Source organism: Osmerus mordax, chromosome 27, assembly GCF_038355195.1.
Source record: "Osmerus mordax isolate fOsmMor3 chromosome 27, fOsmMor3.pri, whole genome shotgun sequence".
NCBI classification, from domain to species: Eukaryota; Metazoa; Chordata; class Actinopteri; order Osmeriformes; family Osmeridae; genus Osmerus; species Osmerus mordax.
The window spans coordinates 4,075,843-4,101,401 of NC_090076.1; the positions used below are offsets into that span (position 1 = coordinate 4,075,843).

Consider the following 25,559-nt stretch of genomic DNA (forward strand, 5'->3'; position numbering starts at 1 on the left):
AGGCCACACTGAGAGAAAGAATGTATGCCGGGGGTTGAACTGTTTTGGGAACTGTGGATTTGTATGTTCTTGTGTGACTTGTTGTCAGAGAAAGGGGGGGGGGGGGTATGTTCTCTAGCACATGAGCAACTAGGAGATAACAGTGTCGGGAAAAGATCATTTTTCGTTTATACAAGAAGTTGTTTGTGCCAAGGACATACAACTTTGCCAATAATATGTTCCAGTCTTCTGAAAGGGTAGAATGTATGTCTCCAACCCTTTTTCCTCCTCCCTGGTGAGGGATCTGAGCTGTCAACATCTGCCAGGTTGCTGGTTTGCTGACGTTTGGACCTAGTCCATAACGCAGACATCAGTCTTTAATACCCTCTGATGGACCACCTGGTTCCTACATGACCCTCTTGTCTCTCATCTCATCCTTGCTCCTCTGGTGCATTGGGTGGACAGCACTCCAGGTTTACAGACCAACGTACTGTGAAAACACTATTCCGTTCCCTACACGCATTACACTGTTCACCAATTACTGTGGTGTATTTTATGAACTTTTAAAAATAAACTTTTATGATATTTTTCACTGACATGGAGATAACAAGGCTAACAAAATACTTGGAATTGTCATCACCCATGTTCATGTGTGTTAACTTAGCATGCTTGCCTGGTGCCCATTGCATCAGTATTATCAAGATAGGGCTCGAACCTGCAGAAAGCTTATTCCAATGAAAAAGAGGGATGATTATTACTAAAATGTTTCAAACAAAAAACCACAGCCATCCAATTGTGAGAAGTAATTGACAACCTTCTTATGACATTGTTTAACATTTTATTAATCATCTTAATATTATGCAGTTCAAAACATATGCAGCTGATAAATACAGATTGCTAAAAACGTGTTAAATACATATATATTTAAGAATATGATATATAGAACTGATTTACATAGTGGTTATATATTTATTTGCGTTATTGTCTTGAATTAGTTTTGTGTATAAGTTTTTTTATTTTTATTAACAGTAACCGATTCTATTCAGTATCATGATTTCATATTTAAATGTCATAGAGTTTACATTGAAGACAGTAAGGGATTACATACATGATTTGAATATGTCTTAGAACATAATACATAGCATAATGTTATGGTAAATAATAGAGGTAAAGTTACAATATTATGGAGTATTTGGCAGTATATTGCTGTCTTCATAATTGTATCTTCATGATGATGGTGAGTAAAACCAAACAGAATGACAGGGCTCCCAGATCTTTTCCACGTTTTGATGCCCCACTTGTGCTTCCTGAAGATGTGAAACCAAACAACAAATATCAAAACCTATCTACAGCGGTATCAGTGAAGTATTTTGGTAACACATTTTACTATCAGACCAATTTATATTATGTATTTTCACTGGCATGCAGGGCCCTTGTGTTTCCATGGGAGTGGAATAGTGTCACTATAACTTTGATTAGAAGTGTTACCTTGCTTTGTTGTGCTGGTGGCTGTAACCGTTGCTGCTGTTGTTGGTACATTTGGAGTTTCATTAGTAGGAAAGAAAGGGATAGAAACATTTTACACTCAAAGTGTCAATTGAACACCAACAGGTCATGTTTTGGAAGAATCTATTTTAATTTACCCTTCTCTTTATTAAATATATTGTCCTGCTGTGAAAAAGTGGCAATTTTCTGTCCTTACCCTGCTGCGTTGAAGTGTCTGTCACAGTTGCTCCAGAAGGTGCTGCTGTATTGGCTGCTGCTGTTGTTACTGATGTTACAGTGTTGGTAACTAAAACAGTAGATGAGCAAGGGAGAAGGATTCAACACAGACATCATGAGATCTTTTGAAAAATATGAAATTGGATTTTCAATAACTTTTGGAAAATTGTTACATTTAAGTTACATTAACTACTGTACATAGCAACACCTATAGTAAAAAAAAAAAAACATTGTAAGTAGAATGTACATAGGAATTGCGGTGTCATTTAATGGTATTACGTGTATTAAGTGTAACTACAGGTAATGCTATGCAGTTAGAAGTTAATGTAAAGTATTGCCCACTTTTTTTCCCCTTACCCTGCTGTGATGAAGTATCTGTCACAGATGCTGCCGCTGATGTTGCTGCTGATGCTGCTGCTGATCCTGCCTCTGATGGTGCTGCTGATGTTGCTGCTGATGTTGCTGATGATGTTGCTGATGATGCTGCCTCTGATGTTGCTGCTGATGCTGCCTCTGATGCTGCTGCTGATGTTGCTGCTGATGCTGCCTCTGATGTTGCTGCTGATGCTGCCCCTGAAGTTGCTGCTGATGTTTCTGCTGGTGTTACAGTGTCCGTAACTAAAGCAGTTGATGGACAAGGGAGAAAAACACTTAACACCAACATGACATGCATTAATAGACAAGGTAAACACATATTTCTTATTAATGTCTTTACCGTGCGGGGATGTAGCAGTTGTGTCTGTAGCTGCTACTGTTGTGACTGTCGATGCCGGTGTTGTTTCAGCAAGATGGCTGGTTCCACCGCTCAGACCCAGGTTAAGAGTGTCAAGCTCAGCCTGGGGTTGTGCGGCTATCCATGCTTGTACAACCGTGTTGTTCTCAAACGTCTTCAGATCTTGTACGTTAGAACCCAAAAGTCCTTTTACTTCACTCACAGTCAGGTTCTGTATGTTTTAAGACAATATGAGCGAGAGAGAATAAGTAACATGTTAGGATAACCCTAAAAAAGACAGGCATAGACCAAAATATATTTTGTAGAAGGCAAGTGAAAGCAAAGCCAATACATTGGGAAGGAAAACAATACTACAGTTACATTTACTCATTTAGCAGACGCTCTTATCCAGAGCGACTTACAGTAAGTACAGGGACATCACCCCGAAGCAAGTAAGGTGAAGTGCCTTGCTCAAGGACACAACGTCATTTGGCACGGCTGGGAATCGAACTGGCAACCTTCAGATTACTAGCCCGACTCCCTCACCGCTCAGCCATCTGACAGTTAAGTTCTAACCCTTGTAGAATCACTGTAGAGATGGACTCCGAGTTTGTGCTGCTACCCGGAGTAATGCAAAGTCGTGTAATCAAATAAAAAACTATACAGTTTTGCACGACTCTATGCTTATTTCCAGTGCTTTCACCCTTACCGTGACAACCTTGATGTCCAGATTTTGGAAAACAGCAATGTCCATGATTACATTCTGAGTAGAAAGCATTCTGATATCTTGTAATGGAGCACCGCCTGCAAAACAGAAAGGGAGACTTCAGAAGGCAAAAAAACAAACAGAGAGGATGGATTTGTGTGCATGTTTTGTGGTTTCACAAATTGTTGATATGGTGTGTGTAAGGTGTTGTCATACTGTTTACGTAGTAAAATCGCAACATGCAATGTATATGCATTGTATGGTCGTACAAAAAATAAATTGTGTGTAACATTTGTTTGCTCATACCTAGATAGGGGCTGATGAGTTGGTAGAATACACCGGAGTTACTACGTTGTGAGATAAAGGAGGAGTTGCTGATGGTATACAAAACTCTCTTCTGTTCAGCTGAGCATGATGTCACATCTAGGGCAGCCGCATGCCTTACAATACAAAATGGAAAACTGTGTTATGTATGCATCTGGTCCTAAATATGACTTTGTAATGAGTAATTCTGAGTTGGACCGGCCAATATCTAGACTGTATTTTCTTTTATTTTACTACCATATACCCCATACAGCTCATATAATTACTAAATGGTCTATCCAACATGTTATACTTTTCATATAATACTTGATTAATTAAATGTACATTAAGCACTTAATAAAATAAAATATCCATATAATTGAATTATATCTTATCTGAACTAGTCTAAAGATAATTCCAAAATACTTACTTCAGGCTGTCTGCGGTAATAGCACTCAATACGTTGATGTCCAGAGCACAAAGGTTGGAGTCAATGGCATTTAGTTCAAAACTTCCCAAGGAGTTGCCTGGTGTGCCCAGGTATTTGGTGATAATTGCCCTACTCTAAATAGCATAAGAGAGCAGTTTGAAGTACAATTAAACAAATCTAGATATAAAGAATACATTTTAAAAAGAAAACCATTTGATTCTGGCTATTAAACAATGTTTTTATTGTTTCATATTTATATTTTTAAATCTTCTAAACTTAAAGTACTGTACCTTAGTTGCTTCCCATGTACCATCAGCAGTCTTCATTAGTGCTGACAGAGTGTCAGTCTTAGTGACGTTCCATTTTGTGATGTCGTCAAGGGTGGCAATGCGAGACACTGAACCTAGCAACTGGACTTGCTCATCAGCAATGCCTGAAGGGTTACCCTATGAGACGCCAATTATATTGTAAACACTATCCACTATTGTTTTTTTTAAGTTCAGCATAAAATATCACATTTCAATGTGAAGCTTTATACACTGTTCATGTTTTGTTACAAGTACAGTGAGCACAGAGCAGAATTATTCTCATTATTCAATGCTGTATTGAACATACAGTACATCTACAAAGAATGAACAACTGAAATTCAACTGAATAAAGCCAAAGAGGCATGATTGACTGATGACTCCCCATATATTGATAAATCAGTACCTGGTTTAGTTTGGCTAAGATAACTTTTTGGAAGCCATTGTCATCCACTTTCTCAGTTACAGCGGCAACGTTCTCTGTCAGCACACCAACATCCAGACAAAGGTCAAACTGGGTAACATCGTAGCCGAAGGGGAACGAGGGGTCAGCAATGGTGGTCTGGGTTATGTTGCCAGTAGTGCATCCTATTGCAAGAACAGTAAGGTTATGAACACAATATGCAATAGAGATGTTGAAAGCATTTTCTTGTACATGTTAACTCTCACAAACACACGCATACACACACACTAATACAGGACACACACCTGCTCCTCGTTTGACTCTCAGTGAGGTGCACTGTGTGAACAGCTCCTTCAGTTTATTCTTTCCTGTGTTTTTCGTCCTAAGCTGAGGCATATACAACCTCAAGAAACTTCTCTTCACCCGCTGGCAAAGTAAGAATAAACCAGAACAAACATTTGTTACAATTACAGTAATTCCAACCGTTAACAACATAAAGTACATGCAATGAAATGGTGACACCTTGAGTGATTGGTTCTTAGAAAAAAGTCTGTTTAGTTGTGACTTATTACCAGTAGCCTAAATTATTATGGATAAGTGGACAGTCAATCTATTTTCTCTGTTAGACAAATGAGTAAACCTTAGGAAGGAAAACATTTGTGGTGTCTAAAATGGATGTACTAGCATTTTGTGACATTTTAGTAAATGGTGCAAATTAGTAGCGCAGCCACTGTGTGAAGACATCTGTTTTCTTATGTTTCATATTATTACATGTATAGTTCAAGAAAACTTACAGTTGGAAAGATGTCCCATATGTTTCTAGTCAAATACAGTGGTAGGGTTCCAAGGTCATCCAAGGTTTGTTGATTCCAAGTGGAGGGTGTTCTAAAAAAACAAAGGAAATATGCATATATCTTTTCATTCAAGTATATAAATTCGAGGTAGGTTTTACCCTGGATTATGCCATCAATACAGGAATGTCTCAAGCATTTAAATAACTGTGGAAGGCTCTGAACCTTTCCTGCTTATTTTCCACCATTTGCCATTTTCTAATTATTCACTACCCTGACAAACAGTCATGAAAAGAACCAAAAGGATATTCACTTACCCATATGTTGTGTTCCCAGAGAGCAGACGTGCTTCGATGGCAGATACTTGTGTGCTTGAGAGTCCATTGCAGTCCTTGAGCTTCTCCAGGATCAGCTCATCAGAGTTCTGGATGTAGGCGCTATCCAGCATGCAGCACATGTTGCCTAACACCTCCACATTGTCTCTGCTGAGATTTAGCCCACTAATACCCTAGGGAATCCATGAGAAACACGTGAAAACAATCCTGTCTATGCAATTATGTAGACGATCAGACTGCTGGCTAACAAAGCTGCTCTAAGTAATACAAATGTTGAACCACTTGAAATTAAAGTTTCTAATTGATGGAAAAAGTCTGTGAGAACAAATTATCATCTTGCACATTTTCTGTTGATAGGCTTACTTACCAAGCAGTTTTTTGCATTGTTCAAAAGAACCATGTCCTTCTTTAACAAACTGGAGAGGATGGAGAAGTCTGCAGCACCTACTGCATTAAAGTACGAACGGCATCTGCTTTTCTCCACCTTCGCATAGCTAAGATTAAGATTCAAATTAAAACAATGTCAACTATCCAACCCTTTAATGAAACAACTATTTAACAAACAGAACTGTATTAGACACCAAGGGCGTGAGCAAGGAACCGCAAAGGCACAGCGGTACCACCTAAGGCTCTGGGCTTCAAGGTAAGGCATGTTGACAGCAATGATTGATTGCATGTTGTGGGACACATCCCCCCCAATATTCAAATCTGGTCAAAATGTCCCCCCCCAATATATTGATATAAAAATATAAATAAAATATAAATGTTCTATGCTACGACAGGCAACCATGCACGCTGTCCAGAATTATCATAAAAAATGTAATCATATTCATAACTAAACCTAAAAAGTTTTCAGGGGGGGACCCTCAGACTCCCCAGCAGATTTCGTCCCCCCCAATGTTGACTCCATGGCTACGGCCTTGCTTGAATGAACGATCACAATTTCATATCATCAACCCCTATATACAGTATAGGCCTATATACATATTACAAATGTCATAATATAAAATAATCCTGTGCTGAGCCAAGGTAATACAGCAGACATGAGTGAGTTAACATCTTGTGTTGCAAACAACCTGAACATTTATGCAGTGAAAGCCCTTGCGATTTACATGGCATATAATAGTTCTATAAATAAATGTGCTTGGTTGAGTGATTGATGGCCTTTATTCATGTTGGGGTTTTGGTAATAAACGACATTCACTGATAAGCGACATGGTTGAAGGAGGAGTGTCACTGCTCTAATGATATATAAAGAAATATAAATTTGCTGCAAATGTTCTACTAGTTGCTGCATATACTGCTAGAGAACATACTTACTTGAAATAGAGTAGCATTTCTGAGGGGTAGTCTGTGAAGTTCTGGGAGAGGTTGTCTTCAAGTAAATTGTACATGCAGGTAAGCTGTGAAAAAGGGAGAATACATTCAGGTCTTTGAACTATACCATATGTTTTACACAACAGGAATTTGACAGGAATGTGATGACAACAGATCCTTAAGTAGAGGATGTCCCAGTACATTCATGAGTTCATTCAATTTAACCAGCTAAATAGCCAATGAGCCAAGCATTCCAAGCATCTGCAACTTTCCTGGGTGGAACATACAGACTTCAACAAACAGGTATGCACCACAAGAGTAACACATTCAGAAGACCCCTTCTAAAGCACAGCAGCTGTGCACGCAGAAGTTGGATGTTGATTCGATTTGATAATCTCAATAGTTAGTCAATGTGAATAATTTAACCAATTTGGTTATTTAGTATAAGGAACCCCTAATTTTATGGAGACTCTTTGGTGACAAGATCTAAAGCATGCACAGCCTTCTATCACAAAGAATGGCCTTTCTATTTAGTTATTATTAGTTTTGTAATGTAATACTGAAATCTTTTTCGGGGAAACTTTTCTGGGGGGCTGTTCCTTCTTTTGTGCTACACTATTCTACTTTTATCAAACATCTTTCCAAACTAGAGAAGGTTTCCTTTCAAACAGTATTAGAAGCATTGCCTTACTTCAGGTCCTGAGCTATAAGCGTTTACATTGGGGCATGAAACTTTGGGCCGAAATTCACATTCAGGCACTTATCTTTAGGAGGAGGAAATTGGAACAATCTTATAACCATATACACCATGTAATTTATTTGTAATTGCAAATCCGTTTCAAATCCACTGGGATGGATGAACTATACACCACACCTTTCAGACATTTAAGATTGTTTGCTGTGCTACTAACCTGTGTTTCCTTTAGAACCACCTTTTTCCTCCTAAACCTGGATCTGCAGGCCTTCACTAGCTGCTGAATTTTGGTGATTTTCAAATTCTGCACCGACGTGCATGTGAACCCTTGTAGCAAGGAGGGTGAGAGCCTGGTTGGGAAAAAAAGATGAAGGGGTTGATAACTAGTAACTAACGTTCATGTTTGTTACTAGTTTATATCAATATTTATTTTTAAATAAGTAAACAAATTGATAACTTACTCCTCTGGATCTATGTTTGTGCTGGCCACTGATCCGTAAAAGATGACAGCCTAGGAAAAAGTGTTATAAATAGCGTTTATGCAATTATATATCTGAACCAATGTTATTCTGGTAACAAATTGATTACAAAGTAGTGGTGGGCATAGATAAAACAAAATTATCTAGATTAATCTCACTGTAATCTTGGCGTTAATCTAGAATATTCTAGATTAAAATGGCTAATTTGAATTCCGCCGAAGGCATTCAGAATATGTGTGCTACCCAAATAATGACTAAAAGTGTAGGATAGAGTGCCGCGCACTAATAATGTTTAGGTTCATAACAGAGGTGCGGTGTTACACGGTTCAGTGTGTGTGAGGAGCCGGGGAACCCACGTTAGCGGCTTGTATGTTCAACTTGAGCACGTCATAAACATGGACTACTGGAAGTAATCTCAGTCGCATTATTCCAATCGCCACCGGTCATAACAAACTATTACATGGTGTCAGAAGATGGTCCAATTCGTCATTTTGTCTGAGGAATATACACCGAGTTTTTCCTGAAGAGGAAGCTACAGCTAACAGCTAACAGTTTACAGGTACCTCGGCGGAGACGAGCAGGTGGAAAAGCGAACGGCTAACTAAAAATGGAACAGTTTCAGCTGCCGTCGCAGTTGGTGTTAACCGGCAACTTGGGAGAAAATTGGAGAAGATGGGAACAGCGCTTCCAGATATACATGACCGCGAGTGGAGCAGAAGGAAAGGACGAGAAGATCCGTGTAGCTATTCTACGGCATGCACTGGGCGAAGAGGCACTGGAGGTCTACAACACGCTGGAAACGAATCTTGACGACCACAATAATGAAACAGTGAGTGGAATTCTGGCAGCCTTCAAAGCATACTGTTTACCAAAGAAAAATACAGTGTTTGAGCGATACCAGTTTTGGGCGCATCCTATGGCCGAGAACATAACAGTTGAAAAGTATTTAACTGAACTGAAAATGAAAAGTAAAGACTGTGAATTTGGCGCCTCGGAGAATGACATGATCAGAGACAAGGTTGTGTTCAGCCTGAGCGATCAGCGTTTAAAGGAGAGACTTTTGAGGCAGCCTAATCTCACGTTGGAGAGAGCGGTAAACACGTGTCGTGCTGCAGAGACCGCGAAGGCTCAGATGCAGGCTATGGGTGCAGCCAGAAATGAAGGCCGCAATGCTTCTGCGTGTCCGTTTACGGATGGGCGGGCGCACGGATACGGACGGATAGACTGCGTTTATGGTTCTCCGTAGGCTGTGGGTGCTGAAAACAATTCACCGCCAGAAGAGTAGGTGGCGCAACGTTTTTTTGTAAATCGTCGTGGAGTTTTTATTTACCTAGGTTATGAGAAGTCGGAGCAAATTTACAAATTAGCCGTTTCATCAATAAAATACGCACATTTTCAGCAACTACACTGCCCACATTTTAATTCAGATGCTGATTTACATGTACTATTTAGCTGAAATATGAATTGTGAAAACTTACAGCAATGGCGGTCAAAGGATTCTGTTCGCCTCTGACGCAAGCGATTCTTAATACTGACCAATCACAGCCAAGGGGGTCTCCGTAGCTCTCCGTCGCTCACGACGGATAGTTAGAAAATTCAGGAGGTGCACGTCGAGCTCTCCGGGGCTCTCCGAAGGCTGACGGAGAGCTCGTAGAGGGCGTTCCTCGGAGAAGAGGGCGTTCCCATGTGTCCGTTTTTCGAAAAACGCAGAAGCATATATAAGCCTTGAGACAGCAGTGCACGTACTACACGAACGTAAAGCATGGGACAAGCAAACACCAAATAAATTGAAACCGTCAGCAACATACATGCAAAGCAAAGGACCGAGTACAATATGCCGGAATTGTGGAAAGTCACACCAACCACGCCAATGTCCTGCATATGGAGCAACATGCAACAATTGTGGTAAGCAAAACCATTATGCAAGAATGTGCAGGACAGGTCAGACACAGAAAACAGTGCACGAAATAGACACAGAATTTGATGGACTGTTTATTGACACAGTGAGACTTGACCAACCACAATCCAGAAGAGACAAGTCCTGGTTTTCAAGCATAAAAGTAGACAACACGCCTGTCCAGTTTAAGCTGGATACAGGAGCAGAGGCAAATGTCCTGCCACTTAAGGTATTCAACTCCATGGCAGAAAAAAACAGAGGGGAGAGGAGTGGAAAGTTTTCTTTGAAACCCACAAAAACAGTGCTGATAGCATGTGGAGGGGTGAGGTTAGAGCCTGAAGGGACGCTCACGCTCACATGTTCGACGTCAAAGGCCCAGGCAGACCTCACATTCTATGTGTCAAGGCACTCCACCATACCCATCCTAGGCAGGGAGGCATGCGAAGAGCTCAGCCTGATCAAAAGAGTGGACATCGACACATTTGCAGTGAGACATCCAGCGACAAAAGAAGAACTGATATCCCAACATCCATCAGTCTTCAATGGACTCGGTGAGTTTGATGGAGAATATCACTTTCACACAGACCCCAACGTCACACCAGTCATACACGGATGTAGAAAAATACCACTTGCATTCATGGACAGACTGAAAGCCTCACTTGATAGCCTGCTGCAAGCTGATGTGATTGCAAAAGTGACTGAGCCCACATCATGGGTAAACAGCCTGGTAGTCACTGAAAAGAAAGACAAAAACAAGCTACGGCTCTGTCTGGATCCCAGTGACTTAAATAAAGCGGTCCTGAGACAGCATTACTCAATTCCCACGACTGATGAAGTGCTGAGCAAACTGGCGGGCAAGAAGATATTTTCTGTGTTTGATGAGAAAGATGGTTATTGGCAGGTGAAGCTTGACGAGGCATCATCGCGGCTGTGCACTTTCAACACCCCGTGGGGGAGATACAGATTCAAACGCATGCCTTTTGGAATCAAATCGGCAAGTGAAGTCTTCCAACAGTGCAACTGCGAAACATTCTGTGACATTCAGGGAGTCCATGTCATAGCAGATGATATGATCATTGCAGCATCCACAGAAGTGGAACATGATGAAATACTACAAAAGGTAATAACGCGAGCAAAAGAAGCAAACGTAAAATTCAAAGATACAATTCAAAGTGGACAGTGTCAAGTACATGGGGCATGTGGTCACTGCAGAAGGAGTGAAGACAGACGACACAAAAATAAAAGCCATCACAGCGATGCCGTCACCTGAGGACAAAGCAGGACTGTTGTAAATGGCGAATAGCCATTTAAAGAAAAAAGAAAAAGGGATGGAATGTAAAATGATTAAATATGTGAATTGTTCTGGTATGATATAGACGTCATTCAGTCAGTTGCGTTGATGTAATCCAATTAGAAGAACATCAAACGTTGTATTGATGGTAGTTTATTAGTGCACCAGTTTAATTTCATTTTTGATTGATAAGCAGTTAAAATTATGATGTTTAATCTCCATGTTAAGAAAGGGGGATGTAGGATATAGTGCCGCGCACTAATACTGTTTAGGTTCATAACAGAGGTGTGGTGTTACACGGTTCAGTGTGTGTGAGGAGCCGGGGAACGCACGTTAGCGGCTTGTATGTTCAATTTGAGCACGTAATAAACATGGACTACTGGAAGTAATCTCAGTCGCATTATTCCAATCGCCACCGGTCATAACAAACTATTACAAAAAGTAAGTCTTTGAGAACGGGTTTCTCAAGCCAGGTGGCGCATTAGACCAGGAGCTAATCTCCTGTTTCCAAAATGCATCACAAACTGCTTGAGAAAGCTGTTCTACTATGATAATTGGTGATGAAAATAAATTATGTTCAATAAGATGTACAGCTGTGCTGACGTGCTTGCCTCGGTTGCACTCAAACATCTTAGTTTGAGGACGACTCTTCCCCTTCGCTACATCAGTGCTTGGCCCGGCATCTTCCGCATTAGCTAAGGGATGCTTTGCGTTTAGGTGGTATTTGAGACTGGAAGAACTCCTACAGTAAACGAATTACGCATAGCACAAGGTGCAAACAATCTTAGTCTTGTCGAGGTTTCCATTGGGAAGCTTCTTAAAAATACATTTTCCCTGAAGCAAACCAGGCGGCTTCATAGCTGCATCCATGTTAGCACGTCACGTTTGATGTGATAATTTCATACACAAGGCATACACACAGGTTCGAAGACTCGTTCTCGCCCCACAGTGCAATTCGGCTAGGTATACATCCGCGCTAAAATATCAAGGTGAAAGTCATCATAGCTTGCGTAGTATAGATCCAGCTCCCAACCCAATTTTGAGAATAGATTAACGGCGATATTTTTTTTATCGCCGATAAGAGTCGCAGCGCGTTAACGCCGATAACGGCCCACCACTATTACAAAGATAACGGAACTGTTGGGACACTGTGGTATAACGCAGGGCAAAACAGCTACTTAAGTTCATGCATTAGGAAAGACGCACACTCCTTGTCTAGGATGTTAGATAACTATCCCTGCATCAGTAAACAACACAGCATCTCACCTGCTCTTGTTTCCAAGTTTTTTGGTTGACAACCTGCACATCAATAGTTTCCTGAGAGAATGTCAGAAGTGCCCTGGGTATTTCTGTTGCCAGTTCATCAGGGATGTTCATCATTAAAACATCCACACTTTGGTTGATGGAGATGATCTATCCAAAAACAACAGAGAAAGATAAATAAAAGTGTCATCTATTGCATACTTGTTATCAGTTAGAGCCAGAGCAAAAATGATTTATGAGGTGTTTATTGCCAATTACGTGTACAAGGCTCTCATGTTTATCCTTAAGTAAAAATGTTACCTTTTCAACATATGTCTGCTGCACAATTGATGGAGCTGCCAGAATGTTGGTGACAAAAGTTGTGCTCTTGGAAGCAATCAGGAGTTCACTAGTAGATATGGTTGAAATAGTTGCAGAGGGAACGCCTTCAATCAGCGTGCCCAATGAAATCAGTGAGAATGCATTGTTAATCTGTTGTAAAAAAATAAAGGAAGAGAAAAGGCACTTAACTACAATTTTATATCATTGGGGCATCCAAGTGAATATATTACTCTTAAATTATGTCACAACTAGACAACCGTAATTCATATACAAAATGTACCAATATGACAAAGGTGGCAGTGTGATAATACTTATGAGTATTGTATTGGTTGTAACTATTAATGGCAACTATTGTAGAAATAGTTTTCAAAGAAATTCAACTGCTTAATGTGTCTCTGAAGAATATTTGTTGAATTACTCAAATGGAAAAACAAATAGTAAGTGAATTAAAGTGTCAGTGCCTAGTAAATAAGTAGTGGTAACGATAGTACAATGCAATATCTAGCCAGGCTACAGAGCCCTCACCTGGTAGCCTCCACTTATAATGGTCTGAATCAATGTGCTGGCCTGGCCCATGTTCCAGCCACTCAGGGAGCTAAGTGAAGACAGAGAGGACACAAGAACGGAGGAAGAGACAGAAGAGATCTGGGTGGTGGTCAGCCCTGTGATGGAGCTCCCCAAAGTGACTATGGTGCTCTGAGTGATGGTTTGGAAGTTTGTTGCCAATGCAGCAGAGATCTGTGTAAACAAAGACAGGCAAAGATGTTGGTTAAAGGATAACTAATATACTGGTACAGCATATTACATGTATATTCAAATGTAATTAATATTAACATAGAAATGAACTGTAATAATGTGTAATATATTTTGTTTGACCCATTATATCACTATCAAATTACATTTTAAGATGAAGAAATAAATCAAAAAAATATTTTCCGATTCCTACTTGATATCTTCCCCCCCAAAAAAGGAATAACAACGGTCATTCAGAGGTCATAATTTGGACACCTGAGGATCTTGAGTTCCATTGCAAAACTGGTGGAGGAGATCCAGGATTGTTGAACTGGCTTTCTCGCTTAGTGAGATGTAGGCAGAGCTTGGAACATCACACAGGAAGAAGCCAGGAAGTCTGGAAAGAAACCGAAGCAAAATTAACTCATTATGGTAGTGTTATGTATGTTATATATTAATTTTGCCCTCTTCTACAAAATCATTGCCGCCGTTATATCAGAATTCTATGAAACTAGTGCACAGTGCCTTGAGGCAGTCAGTGATTAAGATGCCAGTGAAACACAAATACAGATTATTTGAACTTTGGTGATAAAATTGGTGGCACTCCTGGAATTCCTGGAATTATAGATAGGGCACAGTGCCCGCGATGTTGTCGGTGACACAGACAGATTTCTTGAATAATAGATATATAGTTCAGTGCCCGTGATGCAGCTGGTGATGACATTTCTTCTCAGTGCTTTTGGTACCTATATTTCTCAGATCACAATTGAAATTCTCTGTGATCTCTGAAGTAGCCTTCTTGTTCAACCACCACATCTATTGTAGTCAAATAGCTGTGGTAACCAACATTCATGCAAATGATTATGTAGCCTTCATTTGTCTGCTGTTTCCTACGTTATAAATTGCTTATGTTATGTTAATACAAATTTACTTTATTGGTTCTCTGTTAAATTGTCTACCAACACAAACATCTAAACATTTAGTTCATAACAGAATTAATTACATGCACAATGGTTGAGCCAGTTGTCATAATTGTAGGCCTAATTCACCAACGCTTGTACATTTGCAATGTGCTAGTAGTGTTGACATCAGTAACACTAGTGCTGTCAAACTATTAAAATATTTAATCGCGATTAATCGCATTAATGTCATTGTTAACTCTCGATTAATCGCAATTAATCGCACATTTTTATCTATTGTAAATGTCCCTTGATTTTTTTTAGTCCCATAATTTTTTCTAATTTTAATGCTCTTATCAACATGGAAAAGTGGATTGGATTGCTTGGTGCAAATGTTTTTTTTTAAATTGAAAACAACATTGCAATCTCCTTGCTTTGACGAGGGGGCGGAGAATTCGCATCAGCTGTGTGCTTGGCCATCAAGTGGTATTACTTTTCACAAGTAAGATTTAACATTACCATACTATTGGTTATATTTTGTGAAAAGAATAACCATGTCCTGTATCATAGCTACATGTATGACCTTTGCATGTGCCCCAGCCAAACTGATTACACTGAGTGGAGCGGTTGCCCGTTCCAAGATGGCTGCCCCGCGGCTCGTCAGCGCCAGTAGGCAGTAGCGGTCGATGCGGCGTCTACTCTTTATTATATCTATGGTTGTAACAGCATGTGAAAAAAAACTACAAAGTTTGCTAGGCCAAAAAGAAGGTTAATCTCGCGATACAAAAAATTGACGCTGTTAAAATGGGTTTGCGTTAATGCCGTTAATAACGCGTTTAACTGACAGCACTAGTAAACACATTAATTTATAAAACAATTCACTGATTTTCCAGTAGCTCAGTGAGTTTTGAAATGTATATACTCTTAATGCACATATATTCACCTACCCTTCATTGTAAAATTGTATTTATTTACAAAAAAAACATTATATGTCATCTTTGCTATGATGTAGTATTAATTCATGCTATGTGTGTGCTTTGTAATATGTTGGCACTTCACATTCTCTAGAATTGTGCCCGATCATCTAATTTCAGAGAGGTTAGGGAAGAATTTTAAGAAATGAATGTAATACTACTGATTCTCAAATGTAACGTTATTTGACGTTTGACAGGCAGTAGTGGAGGCGAGTGTGGCAGGAGAGCAGAGTGGAGCAGAAGAGGTAAGAATAAGATGAGTGGAGGAGGAGAGGAAAGTAAAGAAGGACAGGAAAGAGGAGAGGAGACAAGGCACAGGCTATCAGGTGACCCTAAATAGGCCCCCATCTTCAAATGAATCGTCGTTATCTGGCTCCCACTGAGCTTGATAACAACCTATTCATTTGAATCAGGTGTGTTGGAGCAGGGACACATCTAAAACATTCAAGACAGGGTTGAACACCCCTGCTTTAAACCTTCATTGCAAAACAGTGTATTGAAAAAGAAGTTGTGACATTAATGTAGTCTAGTTTTATCTAAAATCATACAGTTTTTTATGTTTAACTACTTTAAAAAGATATATATTTCACTGAGGAGGATCGTCCTCACCTGAGGAGCCTCCAGTGATGTAGAGGTAGTACAGCTACTACCAATATCATTAAAGCTCCGAGGCATACTTACTGTAGAGGATTGAAAGTGGGGTTTTGTGTGTAGAGCTGGGTTATGTAGTAGGCAGTCACATTCCTTGCTATGACCGTATTGTTGAAGAGCTCAATATTGGCCTTGTTCTCCAAGAACACAGAGATCTTCAAACACACACACGTATAGACAAGTGAGTATCGCAACACAAACAAGGACGGACAGACATGCACACACACTCTAACTTAATTGCAAGAGAAAAGGGTTGTAATGATGACAACAACAGTATGCAGCCAAAAGATGCCTCTCTTAAAAACTTGCATCTTGAAATATTAGATAGAATGTTTTAAGTGACATACTTTACTGGAAGGCACAAAGGAGTTGAGGTCACTCAGCGAGATGTAAGTCACAAATGTGCCGATGTAATTCACAAACCAGTCGGTAGAGTTGAGCTCAGAATTGGAAGCATTGTAGCACTTAGGTGAGGAACCTTATGGAGAACAAATAAAAGAGCAAATGTTAACAAATGCCTTGAAACATTTTTGTATACATACAAAATACAATACGTCAAGGCTAGTAGAATTGACTTGTTTTCAGGGGAAGAGAAAAACTCTGCAATAAAGCTTCTTGTTAGTGGTCTGGAAAAAAAATCTAACCCTAAAGGTTTCTGACTATAAAATGGTAAATGTGCATCCATGTGAAATTGTGTTGTGTGCCACGTTTTGGGGGCTGGATTAGATGATTATAAATACATATTTTCTCTTACCATTGCTCAAGTAAGTTTTAATTGTGAGATACACATCACTCTTTTCAAAATCTGAATTGTTGAAGGTATAATTGCTGCCCAGGACTGAGACTCTGGGGAAAAACAAAGGTAACAAATGAACTTCGAAGATCAATTCTATCACTAAAACAATTAATTACATTTTTCTATTTTGACAGTACTAAATTCCAACCGGTACTGGGCCATGCTAACATGAGATAAAGAGAAGAGCTTTATGTGCCATATAGACAAATTGTATAGGCACACTGCATACATCTTATCTTCTTAGCATATTTTTAAATGCAGATTTACAAGAAAGTGGTTCTCAAGGAAAATTAAGGGAGCCTTCTGCTGATTGTGGTATTCTCACTCAGTCAATGACATGACGAGGCTCTTACAGTTTTTGGAAGGAAAGGCATGTGGCATTCTGCACTTCCGATGAGCTGATGAGGCTCTTGGTGAGGAACATCATGTAGCTCGTAAGTCGGTCAAACCAGGCATTGACCTCTGACCAAGTGTTGGTGCGTAGGACTTTTCTCCACACACAAGGAAATATTGCCTTCTTTGTATCCATGGGGATATCCTCCTGAAAATGAATCACAAATATAAAAGACATTGCATACCGTACACCCAGTAAGCTTTATAGCACAAGTTTTTGCAACTTTGCCATGACTGCTTTTATACTGAGGTGAGTTGACTAATTTATACACTACAGTACAAACAGTTGCAAAATAACAATACAATATACTGTATAAGTCAATCTAAAATCCCATGACTACATTTTAAAAAGTGATCTCTTGTCCTTTGGAAAAGTCATGAATTATTACACAAGGCTCTAAATAAAATAACAGCCTTGATTCCAGTAAACATTAGTAACATTTGAATGCAGTACATTCTAGATGAAGATGAAAGATTTACCATATCAAGAAAACTAAGGGTGCCTTTGTAGTTGTTAAGTATGATGCAGATACTCGAGTCGTTGCCAGTTACTTTGGGCTGACTGAGCAACCGATTCAGCTCAGTTAAAGTGATAGAGTTCAGGAGCTGAAATACAAGGGATCAACCAATGGATATACAAACTGGTCAGTCAAAGAAGGGAGAAAAATAAACACTGTTGCAGATACGCATCATTCATTGATCATTCAAAACAAATATCTTAGCAAAGCAAAGATTCAATTTAAAAAAGACCATAACACAAAATCAACATTACATTATGTGCTTCCTCAAATATTACCTCAGATTGACGATTGCTTGGCATAAGAGACAAAAATGTGGACAGATCAGGGAATCCAAAGCTGAGGAAGGATCCCCTCAGAAATGAGTAGAAGCTTCCATTGACGTAGCATCTGAGCTGTGTTGGTTCTATGATTAATTTGCAAATGTCAGTTTCAGTTTTCCGAAACCGGTGTGATAACAGATTATTATATCTTTGAGCAAAAAACTAATTTAAGTTCTGTATCCTACATATTTTTTTACCCACGCCTACCTATGGTTGTTAGATAGAAAGATTAGAATGCAAACCTTGCAGGAGGAGAAGCATACTCTCATAGATTTCCCTCTGTATCGTATCATTCAGTGTTGAGCGCAGTGTGTCCAATACTTCAATTCTAAATAATAAGAAATTACAATGAATTCTTCCTAAAGAGTTTATTAAAGTAAAAAAAATCTAAATCAAATGTATGTGACAGATATACTGAAAATATAGCATTGTTTATTTAGATATTGTTGAAACCTGTAAAACAGGCAAATACCTGTCCTTCTCAAAAGTTGAGAAGGACCATTTTGAGTGAGGAACAGAAGGGTAAAATTACTCAAAGTTGTACTTCTCAACATTTTTTTAAAGGAAAGAAAAAGGTGCAGTGGTCTCTTAATTTTTTTTCTAAAGCTGGTATTTTCCTTTTTTTTCCTACCGACTAATATAAACCATACAAGTATCACATTTGTATTCTTTATTTATGGATAATATTACAATTCCTCAGAGGTATTCATCTTTACTTACGCCTCATGACTGTTGTTGCAGCTTCTAGCCTTTAGTATGTTAAAGAATGGCATCACTTGGCTGGCTGAGAGTTTCGACAGGAGGGGGTTCAGCCGAACTCTGAGCCAAACCAGGAACTCTGTGTCATTAATGGTGGAGGATGACAGGTTCCCTCGTTCCAACACCGCTTGTACGAAGGCTGATTTGACCTCTCCCGTGTAGTTGACTTTGTGCTCCTGATGGACATGACAGTGGTATCAATAAAGTTAAAAAGAGCAGGATTTAATTAGTCAATGGCGCTCAACATAAAAAGCAAAGGCAAAAGGGATTGTATGGTTAATGTGATTGATTGCTTCTTTTCTAACATATTTTTCAACAATTAGCTATCCCACCAACAGAAATAATTTTATGGGAAATATAATTTGCTGACAGGCAGACCTATTGTACACAAGTTGTTGTTTTGCACCTGAATCGTTGGTGAGAGTATGTCAAAGAAGGGGCCAAATTCAAGTGGACTGATGGCTGCCATTATCTTGTGGACATTTTCAACACTTTTCAGTTGTACAGAAACAGTGGCAAGCTGGGCCAACTGGATGTAAGTGAGGAGGTTGGCTGCTTCCACCTGTCAATTGAAAACAAAGTGTTTGAAATATACTTTGCATTCCAATTAAAGGTTCAAAATATTGGTTGTTTTCAGGACTTACTCCATTAAAGTCATTCTTCAGGCTCACAAAGTCGGCATATGAGGCATAAGTTCTAAACTGTCCAAAGTTCTTTTGAAGCCAGTCTCTATCATCTATCACAGACTCAATGCAGGAGAGGCCTTAAGGAAATCAAATATAGAACATTTATATTTAATTACATTATATTTCTAACACATGAAAAGGAAAAGACACCGACCATAAAATGAACTATTACTTCTTAGGTAGACTTCTTACTAACATAAGAATGTCAATTTTGGGGCTAAATTAAGTTACCTTTGCTTGATTGCTCTCTTAAATACTCCTTACTGAAGATGAAGACCAGTTCAGGCTGCTTCACTGAGAGGCGAGTAAACACGTTGTCACATCCCTTTACACTGTTTGATGAACAAAGTACAGAATCCTTCACACAAATAATACGTTTATGTTCTCCCATGGAGAAATGTTAGGCTATATTGAATGCAGAAACAACATTCAAAATGTCATAGATGCAGAATTGTAACTCACATTTCATGGTAGGAGCCACAGCTGATATTTCTTGGAATTGAAGCAAATGTCTCTGAATTGATGCTAGGCAGAAGCAAAACGAGATAAACCTGGAACCACAGCTTGAATTCCTCTGTATTCAGAGTGTTTAATTTAGGGGCGAGTGCTGTCAGCGTCATGTTGAAGATAATGTCTCTCACTTTTGGGTCCATTGTTGTCAGGTTTTGCTGTAAAATATTACAATAATGCATTAGGAGGTGCCTTGTAAAACAAGATATGTGCATTATTGAGCACTCTCTTGATAAAATATGTTTAACTGTGGTGCAAGGGTTGCCAACATGTTGCCTTGTCATTACCAATGGTAGCACATAACCAAGGTTCAACTGAGGTGGGGTTGATGGGGTCCGAGACCCTCCTTAAATCTTTAGGGACACCCCATATTAGTTTTTTTTGTTTTTGTTTAAAGGGTCCCACAAAATGTATTTCAACGCTCATTAAATGTATCAATAATCATTGTGAAAAGTATATGTGTTTATGGACGCTTATTAATTTGCAGCAATGTTTATTTATTCCCTGGCCTGAGGCTGTGGTCATGGCAGCATTTCCTATTCAGTATCACAGGTGGAGCTGAAGGTGGCAAACCGAAAATTACCTAATAGCTTTCTTACTGAAATCGACTACACAGAATTGTACCGTGAATGAAAATTATTTGTGCTCAAATTATGTGAGTACATAAAGTGCTCAGATAATTTGATCTCTCTATAATTGCTTATAGTACAATATTAGCTGATCCACTATCAGACATTGAATTTAACATACTAGACACACAGAGTTATGGTTAGAAAAGTAACTTTGCCAACGTTACTTGTTAGTTAGTTGGGCAGTATTAAATCCAGATTAGATGCTAGTGAAGTAACAGCAGGCCTAGCAGTTACTGTAGCTATAGTCACCAGACTCATTTGTCATGTGTTTAAGGACTACTGAACTACCAGCTACTGCTGGTGCAGATGTGGAAAATGGCTGAATAGATGTAGCCAAAAATTGAATTGCTCTGGCTTGATGCAATTTTCAGGAGTGAATATCAAGTAGGCTAATCTTAAGATATTTTTACAAATGTTTTAATTACAAATTCCAAGATTTTAGAACATTAAAAAGTGGCAAAGATACCAATAAGGTAGCAATTTCAAAGTCATAGGTCATTTCAAACCCTGCACACCACTATTAACAGCTTTGCCACCATATTATTGACCATTGTGAGAAATATAGTGATTAAAATAACTAAAACAAACCTTAGCAGCACCCTGCACAAACCCTTCATAGAAGGAATCAAGCTGAGCCAAACTTGATGTCGCAATGAGTTGTTGGAAAACCACTCTCACAAGTGTTTCATTTCCCAGATTGGTGGGCTCCACAATCAACTCAGCTTTCTGGTTTGGCGAGAGGAAGTCTAGAACTGATGTCTAAAAGAAGGATAGAAAACATCAGTTTTATTAATATTCAACAAAAATATACTCTGAAAATAAAATCCAGTCCAAACTGCAATGATTAAAATATCCCAATCTAGCGCAATATTTTTGAAAAATAAACAAGCCTGTGTGTTTTAGACAAACTGCATATTTGTCATGTGAATTGCTTAAGCCCAAGATATGAAGGAAATTATTATGCTTGTCCTAGCTTGCACCTTGAAATAAATGTGACTATGCAAAATGTACCTGAGGTGACAAGAGAAACATTGATGCTTTTTGACAGCTGTGGCAATAAGAGTGCTATCAAGATAGCGCAGCTAATACTATATGCAATGTAAAACCATTAACATCATGTCCACCATTTGTACAAAATAAATAACATTGTCGTAAATGGTAAATGGACTGCATTTAATAGCTCTTTCATATACTGGTAGCAGCACCCAAAGCTTTTTACATTTAGTCTCTCATTCACTCATTCATACATTGACGGTGTTGTAGAAAAGAAAACATGTATATATTACCCCTGTGATGTTTAAAGCTTGTAGATCAGAATAGGTTGTGTACTGAGAGAATGGACCCAAGTTGATGACAAGCCAGTCAGCATCATCTTGGATGTCTATTCTGCAAGCTGAAAGATTTTTAAATCAGAAAATGTTTATTTAGTTACTGAATGTCACTTAAAATGTAATGATTACTGAAACTAATGGCAGCTGGAACATAAATACATGGAAATGTAGCAATTGCGTTGTAAACACTTAATAAATTACACAGTACACAGTACTGTGATCATGCACCTGGAACATTATTCTGTCCAGCATATGTTCTAAGGTATGCCACAAGTCCCAGAGCGAGCTCATGCTTTTTGGAAGGCGTCATTTTGTAGAGGGTCTTGCTTAATCCTTTAACTCTGAAAACATCAAACAAATTCAGAGTAATCAATGATCTATTATTAAGGAGTTTAAAATATGTACAAATATGTACAGTTAGGTCCATAAGTATTTGGACATTGACACAATTTTCATCATTTTGGCTCTGTATACCACCACAATGGATTTGAAATGAAACAATCAAGATGTGCTTTAAGTGCAGACTTTCAGCTTTAATTTCAGGGTATTTACATCCAAATCAGGTGAACGGTGTAGGAATTACAATACATTTTATATGTGGCCCCCCCCTTTTTAAGGGACCAAAAGTAATTGGACAATTGGCTGCTCAGCTGTTCCATGGCCAGGTGTATGTTATTCCCTCATAAAGGGAGTTCGTTATTTCATTGACAAGGAGCAGATAAAAGGTCTAGAGTTCATTTCAAATATGGTATTTGTGTTTGGAATCTGTTGCTGTCAACTCTCAATATGAATTCCAAAGAGCTGTCACCATCAGTGAAGCAAGCCAACATTAGGCTGAAAAATCAAAACAAACCTATCAGAGAGATAGCAAAAACATTAGGTGTGGCCAAATCAACTGTTTGGTACATTCTTAAAAAGAAAGAACGCACTGGTGAGCTCAGCAACACCAAAAGACCCGGAAGACCACGGAAAACAACTGTGGTGGATGACAGAAGAATTCTTTCCCTGGTGAAGAAAAACCCCTTCACAACAGTTGGCCAGATCAAGAACACTCTCCAGGAGGTAGGCGTATCTGTGTCAAAATCAACAATTAAGAGAAGACTTCACCAGAGTAAATACAGAGGGTTCACCACAAGATGTAAACCATTGGTCAGTCTCAAAAACAGGAAGACCAGATTAGAGTTTGCCAAAAAACATCTAAAAGAGCCTGTATAGTTCTGGAACAACATCCTATGGACAGATGAGACCAAGATCAACTTGTACCAGAATGATGGGAAGAGAAGAGTATGGAGAAGGGAAGGAACTGCTCATGATCCAAAGCATACCACCTCAGTGAAGCATGGTGGAGGTATTGTTATGGCGTGGGCATGTATGGCTGCCAATGGAACTGGTTCCCTTGTATTTATCGATGATGTGACTGCTGACAAAAGCAGTAGGATGAATTCTGAAGTGTTTCGGGCTATATTATCTGCTCAGATTCAGCCAAATGCTTCAGAACTCATAGGACGGCGCTTCACAGTGCAGATGGACAATGACCCGAAGCATACTGCGAAAGCAACCAAAGGAAAAGAAGTGGAATGTTCTGCAATGGCCAAGTCAATCACCTGACCTAAATCCAATTGAGCATGCATTTCACTTGCTAAAGACAAAACTGAAGGGAAAATGACTAAATGTAAATGTAAAATGCCCCAAGAACAAGCAGGAACTGAAGACAGTTGCAGTAGAGGCCTGGCAGAGCATCACCAGGGACGAAACCCAGCGTCTGGTGATGTCTATGGGTTCCAGACTTCAGGCTGTCATTGACTGCAAAGGATTTGCAACCAAGTATTAAAAGTGACAATTAGATTTATGATTATGTTAGTTTGTCCAATTATTTTTGGTCCCTTAAAAAGGGGGGGTCACATATAAAATGTGTTGTAATTCCTACACCGTTCACCTGATTTGGATGTAAATACCCTGAAATTAAAGCTGAAAGTCTGCACTTAAAGCACATCTTGATTGTTTCATTTCAAATCCATTGTGGTGGTATAAAGAGCCAAAATGATAAATTGTTCCAATGTCCAAATACTTATGGACCTAACTGTATATAAAACTTTAAAGATGATTTACACAAATTTGTTTTTACAAATGTTTTTACATTTGGAAATAACAGAATGAAAATGACTGCTTTCAGAAACAAATACACTTTGTTATCTATTCTAGTGCAAAAATATACATACAATAATTTGTGTGGAGTAAGTAATATGTACATTTTTCACGATTGCACGTTGTTATGGAAATAAATCTCTGCAGTCAAAAAGTAAGACCATGGTCTTACAATTATTTATATTTGTAAGGTCTCATAGAATGCACAATTAATTGCATTTTCAAGTACTTAATTCAGAAAACAATGTGAAGGGATGCTGAATGTATATACTCACATCACTCGGTAGTTGGTGCAGTTGACGCTTGAAGTTGCATTGGTCAGCATCTCTGCAGTGACACTGGGGAGGATAGGAGTCAGCTTCACATCGAACCACTCCAACCAGTCTGCCCTTTCAAACAGCGGGAAGTGAGGGCTGATGATGACGAAGGTCCAATTCATCACAATATCTCTCACGGATGGCTGGATGTCAGGTATCTGTGTAAACATAACATGAGAGGTCGTGAAATCGTCACTCCTCTCCATTATGGCATTTGGCCAACGTTTTCTGCCAGCAGCCAATCAGCTTTTCCTTTGTGCTTCTTGGTAAATCTACAAGGGGAGGGCGTTGCAGTTTCCCAGGTGCACGGATTAAACGCGTGGATTTAGCTTTCGGTACCAAAGCGGATCGGCATACCTGTCCGTCTGAGGTCAGTTGAGTCAGGAACTCATCGACGTTGTTGAAAGCGTCCCCTTGTTCAAGTCGCTCAAGGACACGGGCGATCTCTTTTGTATCATTCAGTGCCCCGGAGGTCAATGTCAACTCTGCCACTTGGGTTGGGCTAAGCACAGACAGTGCTTCCATCTGAATCCAAACAAAAATGAAAAGGAAGGGTGATTCACGTGTGACCTAGAAGCACAGCGATGAATTGGAATGAAAGCAATGTATCAGACAATCAGTCAATTGGCTTACGCTGGAGAAGTTTGCATTGAGAGTTTGTAGGTCCTCCAGAGTTGCAAAAACAGAGAAGTGGCCAAAGTTCTTATTGAGCCAGTCCGTACTTCCACTGGTGTTTGAAACACAGCCGGGATCTGCAACAAAATCAGTGCCGTACAGTTACCGAACCATCACTGTTGCATTGGACGAATACTTAAATGGACGGGCCCGCAGTTATGCCAGTGTTCATTTCCACAACTCAGAGCCATATTCACCTGAAGAGTCATTTCGCGAAAGGAATGGGTTGATGAAGTGAGAGTAGACCGCTTTTTGTCCTTCTCCGTCCAT

At 39.3% G+C, this 25,559-nt stretch overlaps 1 protein-coding gene across 1 annotated transcript; it reads right to left on the reverse strand.

The window, feature by feature from the left end:
• Window positions 1–843: 843 nt before the first annotated feature.
• On the reverse strand, window positions 844–25,559 carry LOC136936564 (serine-rich adhesin for platelets-like). The gene is made up of 40 exons (XM_067230179.1): window positions 25,487–25,559; window positions 25,248–25,366; window positions 24,972–25,139; window positions 24,573–24,772; window positions 22,381–22,493; window positions 22,108–22,214; window positions 21,410–21,580; window positions 20,142–20,347; window positions 19,911–20,011; window positions 19,638–19,756; window positions 19,400–19,555; window positions 18,955–19,169; window positions 18,477–18,562; window positions 18,190–18,317; window positions 17,874–17,999; window positions 17,354–17,541; window positions 16,959–17,050; window positions 16,552–16,682; window positions 16,235–16,359; window positions 13,957–14,077; window positions 13,474–13,686; window positions 12,928–13,098; window positions 12,631–12,777; window positions 8,159–8,208; window positions 7,915–8,047; window positions 7,007–7,089; window positions 6,054–6,180; window positions 5,669–5,859; window positions 5,355–5,445; window positions 4,866–4,986; window positions 4,564–4,745; window positions 4,143–4,298; window positions 3,853–3,986; window positions 3,426–3,559; window positions 3,123–3,217; window positions 2,417–2,645; window positions 2,059–2,319; window positions 1,682–1,771; window positions 1,468–1,503; window positions 844–1,286 (listed from the first exon to the last, which is right to left on the reverse strand). The coding sequence occupies exons 1-40, from the start codon at window positions 25,557–25,559 to the stop codon at window positions 1,192–1,194; spliced, it is 5,484 nt and encodes a 1,827-aa protein (XP_067086280.1). The 3' UTR covers window positions 844–1,191.